Below are 14706 nucleotides of genomic sequence, written 5' to 3' on the forward strand. Positions count from 1 at the left end.
ATTTGTCATGTTGTTGGACTGATTTTGTTTTTCCATCTCTGCAATGGCAGCTTGTTGCTCATAAATTCAGCTGAGGTAATCAATCATTAGTATCACTTTCTTCCAGGACTGGACCATAGGTGGTTATTGTAGTCACATTAACACTGCTATGGATTGTTCTACTACAACCCCATGTAGGGATTGATTCTTTTTAATCTCAACAAAATTATACAGTGCAAGGCCCGCTCTACACACAGACTCTGTACAGCTGTAACTATTTTAGTTAGGGATGTGATTTTAAAAAATTAAATAGCTATATTGGTACAACTCTTAGTATGGATGCAGTTACACCCGTATAAAGATTACTTACATTAGCATAGTTTATTCCCGTATGTGAAGATGAACAAACTATATACGGGTATAAGCACTTTTATACCGATATAACTGCATCCACGCTCCAGGGCACTGTACCACTTTTAACTATGCCACTGTGATGAAAGCAGTACAGCTTTTGTGTGCAGACAACCCCTAACTTTTGTGAGGAAAAGGTTATTTAAGGAATGATTGGCTGTGAGACCCTTCATTCCATGTGGTAAATCTTTGTTACTGAAAGTAAAATTTCTCATTTGCAGGGAGTCCATTTTCTCCTTTGACAGTCTGATCCAAAAGTGACATCAAGGGAAAGACTCCCATGGAGTTCAATAGGTTTTGGATCAGGCCCTATATGCACACATGCTGTAGGAGGAAAACATACTCCTTAAGAATGAAGAGACTCAATCAAGGTTGCAGAATGATCCCTGCACAGTATCGGAAGAATTTCTCAGGGACTCTCCTTTGATTTCTGTTGAATTAAAGTAATTGCTAGTATTTTTTTGCCCTAAACTAAAAAATGAATATTGTAGTTTTCAGAGACTATAATGAACAAGTGCCTTATTCTGCTCCATTGAATTCAATTGGAACTTTACCATTGACTCCAATGAGTGCAGGATCAAGCCCCAGATGAGGAGGGCGAGTCCCCTGACACCAAAGGCCTATACTGTAACAATCCAGAATTGAATTAATCCCAAAACAAAAATGCAAAGATAATAAAAGCTGGGGTGTTTTCAATACCCATAAATCTGAGTGATAGCACATTAGTGACATTTCCACACTATAATATAAAAATGAATTCACCATTGGCCAGGTATAACTGATTTAATAATGGTTTAAACAAACCATTATTAAGGTACCAATTCTGCTGTACAATGTAGATAAAATAAATATTTAAGGGCTAACTTTGGCCTATAAGATCTAGAGAAATCTCCCCCGCCCATGCAATTCTTGTGCTTTATCATTCTAATCATGAATTGTTTAGAAGATTTATTTATTTATTGAGTCTTTCACACTTGGTAGATTTGAGAAACCAAAATTAATGCAGTGCTTTCAAACTGACATAGATCAACTGATTCGGGTGAACAGACAGATATAGCTGTAAATTGTGTTGTCTGGTTGACAACACAGGGACAGATTCTCTCTGGCCCTGAGGGTGCACAGTATTTTGTATCTCCTACTTCTAGACTGAGTGGAATGGATTAATTTAACTAAATAGGCCAATATAATTGCTATCTCATTGCTTAGTAATCAAAACACTAGCATAACTCTGTGGGCTTGATTGCTGGAGAATTACTTTTGTCTATGAATTCAATAAAAGGTAACCAAAATATTTTTTCTCTTTAACCTGAAGATAACATTGAAGAACACATCAACCGTGATAAGACTTTGGCAGAGGCGTTAGCAGAGCACTATTCCAGTTCTACCTACTACAGAGAAACGAAAGCAATATTACAGAACATTTCTTTGGAGGATAAAAAGAAAGTGAAGACAATTTTCAGACAACTTACGTATACCACTTCCTTCTTTCATCAGCTCAAGTGGGTGTCCAAACGCACATTTAAAAACTTGATAGGCAACCCTCAAGCCTCCATAGCTCAGGTAATCATAGTTAATATAACAGTTGTAAGTCTGATTTGATTTGGAGACCATTTCTATCTGAAGATGGGCTAGGCACAATTTTGCACCTGCAAATTATTGGGCCTAAAATTTGTATCTAAAATCGAGGTCAGTATCTGAAAATCTGTGCCATAAAATGCTAGGCTAAATGATCCCAAATAATGAGCATGACAGGGACATGCAACAACTTACACTTACCATTATTTTAGGTGTGTGGGGTCTGATTCTCCTTACACTTATGTCATTAGCGAGACCATTCTGCCACACTGACTCACAGTAAGTAGTCCCCTGCAACCGCGCCATGGTACACCGAGAAGCTGATTCTCAGAATCTCATCCTCACCTCTGATCTGGCCCACTGCATTCTGTTTTTCCCCCCAAGGGAAAGTAAATTAGCTCTCAACATATAATTATATCCTAGTAGCTGAGTCAAAGACAGAGATAGTCTCATGGTCTCCTAATATATATCCAACTTCACATAAAGTTGAAATGGCTGCACCTGAGGATCATGATATGTTATGTAAAATATGTAATGCAAAATATAGATTGGATGTAGCAGGTCTTAAAGGAGGGGAAGCATATTCTATAGTTCAGAGTCTACATGACCTTCTTAATGTTGCATTTTTGGAAATTCAGCACAGTATAATAACGTTCATGGATTTTTAAAATCTACAAGTTGCCTTTAAATAAAGAATGTGTTATTGATTTCTTCTGGGGAATAAGAAATTAGGAAATAACACTTATCGGCTTGATCCTGAGGTCCTTAATCCAGCAACACTCCCCTTTGAATTTTATCTGAGTAATACGAGAGGGGATCGAACCCATAACAACAGTTGTACCCTATCACTGTTATAAATTATCTGGATTGAGAAAAAAACATCTCAAGTAAAATAAAATCAATAGCAAAGGGGAAATCTGTTCAGAATCCATCAAGTTAAAAGGCTTTGTGTGTGTGTGTGTGTATATATCTGTATGTTGATAGTATGGATATCTCAAATAATTGCATTGCAAAAGCTTGACCTTGTGACAAGAATTATGCTCTCAAGAGCTTTCTAATACTCCAGGGTTAATGGTTCTGACTTTTTTCTCACAATCTTTTCTATCTCCCAAACCTCATTAGTAATGGATTTCAAACACAGTCTATAAATGGTACACAGTTCACTAAGCCATGTTTGCTAATCCTCTCCAAATTGGTCTTGATATGATCCTTTTTCCCCCACTACAATTGGCTTAGTGGCTGAATTATCCCTGACATTTGGTCCTTTCGGCAGGTTCTTAATGATATGGTACCACGTATCAAATGCTTTACAGTGTTAAGACTCATGCATCCCTCATGCTTAACCATGACTGAACTGCCTGATACCATCATTTTTGCTGAGATTTTCTTCGCTTCTACTTAGTCTTAAGAAATTGTGACATACAGATTTATCATCCAGATTATATCACTGAATTCACTGATAATTTTGCTATTTTAAAAAAATTCAAGTTGCGTGTTTCTATTTACAAGGAGCCAGATTCTGATACCCTTACTTATGTTGAATAGCATTTACTCCATGAGTAGAGTGCTGTTTAGTGCAAAGCTGTAAGAATCTGGCCCTTAGGGTTAAATCCTGCCCTTCTTTAGAGCGAAAAGGGTACCAGCAGCTCCAAACCGACAATCCACAAAAGCCAGCATGCTAGGTGAGGTTGGAGCTGCCTAAACTAGCCAATGGGAGATACTGACCGGAGGCAGGAGTCCTCCCATCTCTGGGAGATAGGCACCTCCCTGCCTCCTGGATTTAGGTGCCTAGCTTCATTTAGCAATCCACAAGTGAGCACCCATTATCTGGAGTCAGTCAGCTTAGCTACCTAAGACATTTCTTGTGGGAATAAGTTTGGTACCTGCAAACCAGAAACAGCCACTGGAGGAAGTGGAGATGGTGCTACTGTCCACTTTATAACTTTCAGTCCACTGATTAGAATATTTACTTGGGATATGGGAGACCCATGTTCAAATCCCCCTTCTCTGCCAGAGGGGGAGAAAGGATTTGAACAGCAGTCTCCCACCTCTCAGAAGAGTGCTCTACCCACTGAGCTATGGAATATTCTGAGGTGGGGCTCCCTCAGTCTCTCCTGCTGAAGCTGTTCCACTGTGGATAAAAAATGAAAGTGTGATTAGGGCAGGGGAACTGGACCTGGGTAGGTTCCCTAACTACTGGGCTACAGAGTCATTTGCCCCACCCCTTTTCTGGCCTAATGACTACTCCACTGTGCATAAATACTTAAATAGTCATAGTCTGGGATTTAGGCATCTAAATGCATTTGTGGATCCCATGCCAAGTTTTTGTATGCTCTAGACCAGGGGTAGGCAACCTATGGCACGTGTGCCAAAGGTGGCACGCAAGCTGATTTTCAGTGGCACTCACACTGCCCGGGTCCTGGCCACCGGTCCGGGGGGCTCTGCATTTTACTTTAATTTTACATGAAGCTTCTTAAACATTTTAAAACCCTTATTTACTTTACATACAATAGTTTAGTTAGACTTATAGAAAGAGACCTTCTAAAAATGTTAAAATTTATTACTGGCACACGAAATCTTAAATTAGAGTGAATAAATGAAGACTCGGCACACCACTTCTGAAAGGTTGCCAACCCCTCCTCTAGACCTTCTCCATCTTCCCATCTCTTATCACCCTCTATCTAGGTACCATGAGTACATTTCTTTTCCATCTGGATTCACCATCTAAATATTTTATGTAGTTTTTGCAATTTTGAACTTCAAAAAAAATGTTCATTACAATACAAATTTAGATTGTAGTCGTTCTCTCTTTAATTATTTATTTTATTTTATTTTAGCTGTGTGTTACAATTTTCCTGGGACTAGTTGTAGGTGCCATTTTCTTTGGGATAAAAGATGATTTTACCGGTGTGCAAAACAGGTTAGTCAACTCAGGGAGCAAATATCAACGGGGCTGACAAAACCTTGCTGTTACCATCATAAGATAATGAAAATTTTAGAGGTTGAAAATGAACTTTTCTTGTCTTTTGTGAGATACCATAGCTTCCACTTTAGAACAAATACATACCTGTAAATCATACATTACAAAATAAGCGCCGGTCCTGCCATGAGCTCTATGTGGCTAAATCCCTCCATCTGCATGAAGCTCATTGCAGACTCAAGGCCTAAGGACCCATTTCTGCAACCTTTACTCATGTTGTCTACTACCTTGTGCAAGTAGTCCTGGTGAAATCAGTACTCTTCATGGCAAGTAAGGGTGGCAGCACTGGATCCTAAGTTTGCAGTGAAAGATTCCTGAAAATTATACAAAATATTAAAAATGCATAACTGTACATTAACCACTTCAACAATTAAACAAACAGTATCTGGAAAGACTTCCCTGAAGTAAAATTCAATGGCCAAATTTTTCAGACTTTAGTTGCCTAACTTCAGGCAACTAAAGCCCTGATTCTGCAAGCACTTATACACATGCTTAACTTTACAGAGGTGAACCTGCTCATGTGAATGAAGTTACTTGAGTGCGTGTTTGACTGGGGCCTAAATTTATATTTGGTACCTAAATAAAAGTGGCCTGATTACCAGAGGGATTGAACATCTGCAACATCTGTGGGAGCTGTTGGTAGTCAGCATCTCTTAAAATCTGGCCATTTTTATTAAAGTGCCTCACAATTTGTGTATGCCAGAGGCTTAAATTTGGCATCCACATTGGACAATTTTGGCCTTTCATTTTAGCAGGTAAACCCATCTCCAGTTGCTCATAATTTTCTCAAATTCCTTGTAGACTGAAATTTTTGGTCTCATATTTGTGCTCAGTCCGAAGGTGATTTAAACAAAGTATTGAGTAAAGTCAGTCAAATCATTTATTTCTTTCTGACAAGCAACAGATGTTACCCACATATTCCAATAATAAACATTGAACTCAGCTAGCTCAAGATTTGCTAAAGCTTCAGTCTTAGGGCCAAACCTGCTTCTGTTGAAGTTAATGGAAGTTTTACCATTAACTTAACCAGGAGTGGGATGAGTCCCTTAACTTCTTTAGTAGATCTCACTGAAACTTAAAAAATAATACAACTATGAAGAAAATTGGTTTAGCAGTTTGAATGAAGATGGTTTAAAACTTTTCTACCTGTTTTCCCAAGCCTATTTTAAAAGGACACATTTATTTAGGATTCATGTGCTAATGACATCCCACTTAATGACGCCTTGCTTCTCTGGCGATAGGTTATTAAATGTTGTGAATTAGTTGAGTAAGCCAACAAGACAAAAAAGCATAATAAAATATACTTTGTCCATTTATATTTTGTAAAGAAATCTTAGTTATATAAATCCATACTTCAGATTACACCTTTAAATCTCTACTGAGAAATAAGGAGAGAGACAATTTGTGCATGAATTATGGAGTATGTGGAGTAGCAAAGCACATACTAGTGAATGCCAGTAGTTCTTTGGAAGAGTTTAGACATGGTCTATTATAAAAACTACTGAAATTATATTAAAAATAACTGAATAAAGCACTTATGTAGCTGATTTTATAGGTGTAAATATTTGTTTTACCATAGAATTGGAGCAATGTTCTTCGTGACCACCAACCAGTGTTTCAGCAGTATTTCAGCTATTGAACTTTTTATTGTGGAAAAAAAGATATTTATGTAAGTAAAGCTTGATGTAATGGGTAACACTGCCTATTGTTAGCGATGCTTATTCAACTGCTAGTCTTTTTTGTCACCTTACTAAACTGTCATCTAGGTATGTCAATTTAGTTATTCAAACTGGTCAAATTATTCACTGCAAGTAATATTCATTGCCAACATTTTTTTTAATCTTGTTTATGAATTGTTTGCAAACCAATCATCATTTCTGTGGATGGTTTTGTCCATAAATACTAATAGTTTGGATAAATACTATTCACACTGTGAGTTGTTTGTGAACTGTTCACTTCTTTACCAGAATCATATGGAGTTGATACTAATTGGATACTTTGAACTTTACAGGCTTTGAGTCACAAAATCAGAGAATTACATATTTCTATAAGTTAAGTGTATTTTGATGATGTAAGATGTACACTAAAGACTGTGGGCCATACTCAGAGGTTTGTGTACAGCAATATGCATGTATATTTGCATATGTAATTATCAAAATTATAATGACATCTTATTGGTCATTTGCATGTGTAATTACAGTATGTGCACAAATGCAGTCTTATTTTTCCATCTGGAATTGCATGCATGACTTTATCAAAACCTGTCCATATGTGAAAAGGATTTGATTGCTTCCTAATTGATGTAATCTGTAATATGTTGTATATATTTCTGTGTTCTAGACATGAATATATCAGTGGGTACTACAGAGTGTCTGCATACTTCATCTCAAAGCTAATGGCTGATCTAATACCCATGAGGACTTTACCAAGCATCATCTTCACCTGTATAATTTATTTCATGTTAGGCAAGTGCCCTATTCACAAGCTGCATTAAAACTAAAAAGAAAATTGCTTCAGAACTAACAATGTACACTCATTTTATGCCTCTGTCAATCATTTCAGATATCCAGGAGTAGGTTGGGTCAAATCTTCCTTCTTCCACTTAAAAAAAATAATCATTTTTTCTGTTTAAACTCCATGTACCAATGTGGCATCATTTCTCTTGCTTGGTGAGTGGAATGTCATGAGATTGCCATTGGTGCTGCTATGCAATTTGCTGGACTGGGCAAACTTGCAAAGTTTCAAGCACTCTTGTCACAGTCTGTGATATGTCCCATCTGCACTTTCCTTGGAAACAGGGGTTTAAGCATCATTCCTAGATGGTTCCGTCTCACTAGTTTCCATGCCGTTATCTTTTCTTTTAGTGACTTTTAATCATTCTATCACAAAATACTTTTCATTACAGTTGGCCCTGCTGATAAAACCCCCTGTAAAAGAAAAGTGTGATTATAAAAACTCAAGCTCCTGGGAACTGATATTAGCCTGCTCTTTTCAGTCATTTCCCCTGGTAGTAAGAACAACTTTAAAATTGCAGACATCCATTTTAGACCATTAATGCAGTTTCAAACACCATGCCTGCTACACATTTCAGGAAGGTCAGATTGAAATATTTCATGGAGCAAGAAATTCAGACAAGAAACTTTCAGGATGTTTCAAAACTTAATAAATAAAAATAATAATAATAATATGTTAGCAGCCTGAGGTGCTGGAACTAGGGATTCTGGGGGTACTGCCGCACCCCCTGGCTTGAAGTGGTTTCCACTATATACAGGTTCACAGCTTAGTTCAATGGCTCTCAGCACCCCCACTATACAAATTGTTCCAGCACTACTGTCAGCAAAATGCAAGTACAGAACAAAAATCATCACTTGCTCTAGTCTGAGTTTTTCCCTTAAAGAAACGAGACATTATGGCACTATTAGGATATACAGAGAGAACATTTACATGGCTGTGAAACAGGGGCGATTCAGAAACTAATGCCTAATCTACAGCTGCCAACAACCCCTGACTCATGAACTACTTCTTGTTCAGTTTTGCTGTGGTGATAACTTGAGCCCTTAGTGAATCTTGGCTTGGCTGAGACACACTACTAGCTTTTTCTCCCTCCATTTCATTGAAAAAGTCCATTAGAATCCCCCATCTCCATCCACAAATACTGTATACACATCAGTTCTATTCTAGACAAAATCCCTAGGCTTTGTGCCCTTGGAAATCTGAACTCCCTTTCCCCAACCAGCAAGGCATAGGAATTTGGGACACTGATCCTTGGGCCTTGCAGACAGTGATCCAAAGTGCATGGTGTGGTGGTGGAAAGAGGGCAGATTTCCTTGAATCAGTCCTCCCACAAAATTTGTTCTAATAAGTGGGGCCAACTACATATATTAAGATAGTACACATTGGCTATGGTACAAGCTCTGACAAAATTATACTAACAGCCTTCTTGTTCTGCTCCCTAAGGTTTGAAGCCAAGAGCAGATGCCTTCTTTATAATGATGTTTACTCTTATGATGGTATCCTACACGGCCACTGCTATGGCGCTAGCGATTGCAACAGGACAGGACGTGGTAGCTGTAGCTAATCTACTCATGACCATCGCGTTTGTTTTTATGATTGTGAGTAGCATTATTATGTTTTTATTTATTTAGACATAAACCCAAGCATCTGTGAAGTTCAGAGCCAGATTGAGATCTCAATTTGAATTCTGCAAAAAGATCAAGAATCTGGGGCTTTCATGTTCCACTTTGTCCCAATACATACATTAACCAAAATTGCAAAGTTCAGGCTTGTTTCTGAACTTCTCCAGAAATTTGGGGTTAAGGTGGGTTTTGGATCTGATGTTCTAGCTAGGGCCAAGTTTTAGTGATGAAAATATTGGGGAAGAAGAGGGGAGGGATCATGCCACAGGTAAGAGTATGATGCATGATGCTCCATCTGCTCTGCAACTAGTGCATAGTTCCCTGTAGGACTGTTGCAGCCAGCATGATTTAGAGAGGACCTTAGCTGATCCAGGGCTGGGGGAGCAGAGAAGTGACTTAGACTCACATTTCTCCTGCTCTCCTCAGCTGAGCCAAGGATAAAGTCCCTTAAATTATGAGACCACTAACTTACTAATCATCAACAAGGAAGCTAACTATCTATTAATAGGCCACATACGAAAGAGATGCGAGTTGGCTGCAGTGCAGCGTGGATAGAAGCATGTCCAGTTTTCCACGTGGGGAAACGCCGCATTGGACAGTGATCTCAGGGCCACTTGGGGAAAACTTTTCCTGAACACTCTCGGTGTGGCTCTTCAAAAGTGCCTGTCTGCCTTGTTTTTGTCTAGTTGCCATAGAGAAGCAAAGGCAGAGTTTGGAGAATAGAAAATACAATTTCATATGATAAAAACCATAACTTAGCAAAAACCTGATTTGGGGTTTTCCCCTAACAACTAAAAGCATAGTACACCAGCAACCAACCTCTATAGGAGTTTACTTGTGTGCTCTGACTGGAGGATATGAACCCCTTATTATCCCCCAATGTAATATGACTCAGACTTCTGTATAGCATATAGATCTAATGGGAGTTACTTGTGCACATTTGATTAGTAATGGTGACTCTGGACTTAAACATTTTCCTGTGAAATGGGACTTAGATTTTTTATTGTGTCTTTACGGTCTACAGATTTTCTCCGGGTTGTTGGTAAATCTTACAAGCGTCATGTCTTGGCTTTCCTGGCTGCAGTATTTCAGCATCCCTCGATATGGCATGACAGTAAGTGCTATGTTTTCCTGTGCATTGTGTTTAGAAGCATTTGTCAAAAGGGACCATCTGAATCTGATGGGAGAAATGAATCCAGGTTTCATAGATTACTGAGTAAAGAGCAAGTTATTTAAACATATGAAAATTAAAACTTGACATGGCATACTTTAGTCAGGTAGCATGAGGAGTTTATGGATACAGCAGCTAAAGGTGATTGTAAGAGGTAAGTGTCTCCTATCTGCAAACAGTTCAAATGTGCAGAGATGTGCAGGTATTTAAATAACTATATATCTCAGTTATAACTATATTGGGATACAGTTTGCATAAAACACTATATAAAATGAAACAGTATTGTATTACTTAAAAACAAAAGAAATTTGCTGTCTTTCACATAGTTGCTTCAGTCACACAGAATATTTAGCTTTTTTTTAAAAACTGAAAGTGAATAGGTTGAATCATATGAGCAATTGCAGGAGGTGGACTTGATAAGAGTTGGATCTTTTCCATCTCTAACTACTATGATCTTATTTTTAGGAAGCTGAGTCAGTAATGCAGTTATGGTGGAAAATATGGAGTCTTTTGAAAGCGCTGGGTTAGACAGCTGCTTTATAGATGACCTCTGTCATATAGGGTGCTGAAGAAACTATATCCTTACATCATGTATACAACTATACTCTTACAACAAAATCAGCTGTTAGAAAAGGTGGATTTGTCTGAGATCATAAGCTATGATGCCATAACACTTTTGAAGATAAATTTGATTTTTAGTAAGTATCTGATCCAGTTGGTTTGTCATCGCTTTAATAGTCATTCAGTTGTTTTTTTTCTTTTATCTTAAAAGGCTTTGCAAGTTAATGAATTTACTGATCTGAAATTTTGCCCTGGTATCACGAATACAAGTCAGATTGATACGAACTGCACGCAGGTTAGCCAACCGTAAGTATATGTTTTGCATTAAAATGAATCCCACTACTGTACAAGACATCTACAAGATTGCAAGGGCTTTTTGAGTGCTAGAGAATTTGACTTGCATTCACCACCTACAGTAGGATTCTTTACAGTAATATTTCTTTAGTATTAAGAAAAAAAAGCATTTGGGTTTGTTTTTTTCCATTGTATGTGCTAAGATAACATGATACAGAGGCCATTAGCAAAACAATCAATAAAGGTATTCATAGTAATATCAATATGCCTTTGTCATTTTGCATTCATTATGTCTATTAAAACAAAAACAACGCCCTCACACAAAACAGCGTAGCAGGCAACCTTGCAATATCTACTCACCCACTCTCCTGGTAGCCTCTCCTGCTACAAAACTATTAATCATACAACATGAAAAAGAAAATTATAAATTGAAAAGAAAATTATCTCTTATCTTGGGTACTTATATGATCCCCTGACCATAGTATTTGACCACCTCACAGTCTTTAATGTAATTATCCTCACAACACCACTGTGGGGAAAGAAAGTACTATTACCCCCCATTTTACAGACTGGGGAGGCACAATGGGTATGTCTACACTGCATCTGGGAACAAGCCTCCCAGCCTACTTCTATAGACTTGTGCTAGTGGGACTCATGCTAGCATGCTAAAATTAGCTGTGTAGCCATTGCACCCAGGTCTCCCAAGCATGGGACGGGAGGCTTGAGAGCCTGAACAAAGCAACATCTACACAGCTAGTTTTAGCGGATTAGTATTAGCAGGGCTTGCACAAGTCTGTGGACCCGGACTGGAAGGCTCATTCCCAAATGGAGTGTAGACATATCTAGTGAGAATAAGGCCTGGTCTACACTAGGAAATTAGGTTGTTATAACTATGTTGCTCAGGGATGTGAAAAATCCACCCTGAGTGAAGCAGTTAAACCAACTTAACCTCCGGTGTAGACAGTGCTAGGTTGATGGGAGAATTCTCCTGTCGATCTAGCCACTGCCCCCTTGGGGAGGTGGAGTACCTATGCCATCGAGAACCTCTCCCGTTGGGGTAGTTAGTGTCGTCACTGAAGTGCTACCATGGTGCAGTAGCATCACTGCAGCATTTTAAGTATAGATGCACCTTAAGTGACTTACTCAAAGTCACACAAAAAAGTTTGTGGCAGAACTAGACATTGAATTTGGGCTCCTCAGTCCCAGACTAGCACCCTACCCACTGGACCACCCTTTCTGGGTAGCTTAAATGTGTGTACGGTGTTGTAATCTTATCGCAAGTCAATCAAGAGAAGAAAAAATGGAATTTAAATCCTATGGTTCTGGGGGTCAGGAACTCCTGACGTGAAATGTCTCCATGCATTTTTCTTAAGACTTGGCTGCTGCAAAAATGCCTTTGTTGTCATGTGGAATTCCAGTTTAAATGAACATAACATAACAGACACCTAACAAAGGATTCACTTTTAAAAATCTCTGTTTGTATTTGTAGATATTGTACTGGAGAAGAATATTTGAAAAACCAAGGAATTGAGGCAACTTCCTGGGGCCTGTGGCAGAATCATGTGGCTCTTGCATGCATGACAATAATTTTCCTTACAATTTGTTATCTGAAACTGCGCTTCATGAAAAAGTTATCTTAAAACAAAAGTGTAAATAAACTGTGATTCACACTGTTTGGATAGTTTTATAAGTTAGAACACTGAATTGATTTTTTGTTAATAGTACTCTTTTGTATCTTATCTCTTGCCTCAAAATTTAACAAAGTTAACAAAAATCTTCAGCAATATTAAGTATTCATTGAAATTGCACTTTTTGGAAATTTACAGTATTCCTGAATTTTCTTTATGGTCATGAAATGTACATATGAGTATTCATCTCTTCATTAGACCAATTGTAAAGGCAATTTTTTACTACATGCTATTTGTTAAAATACAGAACAATTATGAAATGGTAATAATTAATGGCTCCATCCACAAAGAAAAGGTTCCATGGTTGGACCTATTTTCTTAATTTTGCACATCCAGAGTGATACTCTGACAAAAATAAATCAATCTATTTTTAAGGTCCTGGAACACTAATTTAATATTTTATCTCTCCTATTTCCCTCCTCCACACACACTACATCACATCGTAGTCGTCATATTTGCCATGGGCCAGATTTTGCCTGGCCCTTATATGGTTGCATAGTTGGTGGTGGGGAGGGGAAGTCTAAGAAGCTGCCAACCTTTGTGTAGTCTGTATAAGAACTAGGAAGAATTGCAGCCCCTGCGGTTAGTTGGGGCATGCTGGGAGTGTCTTATTCCTTGGGGTGCAGTGCCACAAAAGGAGAAGCAGGCAGAAGGTGAGGTTATGGCTCTGCCCAGCCTCTCACATCTGCTCACTGGTCAGATGTAAAATCGGTTTGCATGGCTTCAGTAATGTGGAAATATTTATTGCTGAATACAATCTTAACTATCATGCATGGGAAAATGTGCATTAAAATATACATGCCAAATATAATGTATATTTTCTTTGCACAGTGTTTCAGTTAGGAACACAGAAATTACCATACTGCAACAGACCAGTAATCTACTTTGGTGTCCTATCTCCATTGTGAGATTTTTTTTTTTAAAGTAATAATTTTTTGGTTATTTTTATTTGTCTTCTGCTCTTAGGGTGAATTTGCTTCATGTTTTCAAGCTTTATTCTGGAACCATGTGGGCTAGAAACTTCTTTGAAGTGAGAGCTGAGATTCTCATGTAATCTCTTGATTCCAGCCATTGCTTGGTGTTTTCCTTAAACCCTCATCGCCAGACTCATGATCAAATAGTGAGAGCTGGCAACACTGCCTTAACAACATACTACAGCTGTAATACCTGGAGAAACTACATATTAATGTAAATAAATTATCACTTTATGACAGGTTTCAGAGTAGCAGCCATGTTAGTCTTATCCGCAAAAAGAACAGGAGTACTCGTGGCACCTTAGAGACTAACAAATTTATTTGAGCATAAGCTTTCGTGGGCTACAGCTCACTTTTTCGGATGCACAGAATGGAACATACATTGAGGATATATATATATATATATACACACACATACAGAGAGCATAAAAAGGTGGGAGTTGTCTTACCAACTCGGAGAGGCCAATTAAGTAAGAGAAAAAAACTTATCACTTCTTTCCCTCTTACTTAATTGGCCTCTCAGATTTGGTAACACCCACCTTTTCATGCTCTCTGTATGTGTGTGTATATATATCTCCTCAATGTACTCCTGTTCTTATCACTTTATGTTGCATTTTAAATTTCCTTATGTCAAGTACCTCCTGTTTTTGTGTTATCTGATGGGGAAGATAGGTGTACCCTAAAGATATTCTCCATTCTGTTAATTTATATAACTCTGTTGTATTTATTCCTACTCTCCTTGAATGGACGGCTTCTCAGCTCCTGTGCAACAAATTATCTTTGTTGTCCTTAGGATTTTTTCTGTTGCAGCTATAGTGTGTCTTTTTAATGTGGTGACCAAAAATAAATGTGTTATTCAAAGGAAGTACTATCTGGTTATGATGGCATTATAATGCTTTCTGTATTCCATTATCCATCTTAGCAGAGCCTAACATCT

At 38.1% G+C, this 14706-nt stretch overlaps 1 protein-coding gene across 3 annotated transcripts in view; it reads left to right on the forward strand.

Annotated features, from left to right (window-relative positions):
• The window catches only part of LOC101954001 (broad substrate specificity ATP-binding cassette transporter ABCG2), a 32370-nt gene extending 19191 nt beyond the window's left edge, over window positions 1-13179 (forward strand). For 2 of the 3 annotated variants that reach the window (XM_065597526.1, XM_005292012.5), the window contains 8 exons: window positions 1703-1950; window positions 4803-4885; window positions 6525-6614; window positions 7286-7410; window positions 8903-9057; window positions 10106-10195; window positions 11025-11119; window positions 12597-12881. In XM_065597526.1, coding sequence (XP_065453598.1) covers window positions 1703-1950; window positions 4803-4885; window positions 6525-6614; window positions 7286-7410; window positions 8903-9057; window positions 10106-10195; window positions 11025-11119; window positions 12597-12747 — 1037 coding nt within the window. In that variant the 3' untranslated portion in view covers window positions 12748-12881. Of the gene's footprint in view, window positions 1-1702; window positions 1951-4802; window positions 4886-6524; window positions 6615-7285; window positions 7411-8902; window positions 9058-10105; window positions 10196-11024; window positions 11120-12596 lie in introns of all 3 variants that reach the window. The other variant, XM_005292011.5, reaches the window with a different exon arrangement.
• The last annotated feature ends 1527 nt before the right edge of the window (window positions 13180-14706 follow it).

The sequence above is a fragment of the Chrysemys picta genome, chromosome 5, assembly GCF_011386835.1.
Source record: "Chrysemys picta bellii isolate R12L10 chromosome 5, ASM1138683v2, whole genome shotgun sequence".
In the NCBI taxonomy this organism is placed as follows: domain Eukaryota; kingdom Metazoa; phylum Chordata; order Testudines; family Emydidae; genus Chrysemys; species Chrysemys picta.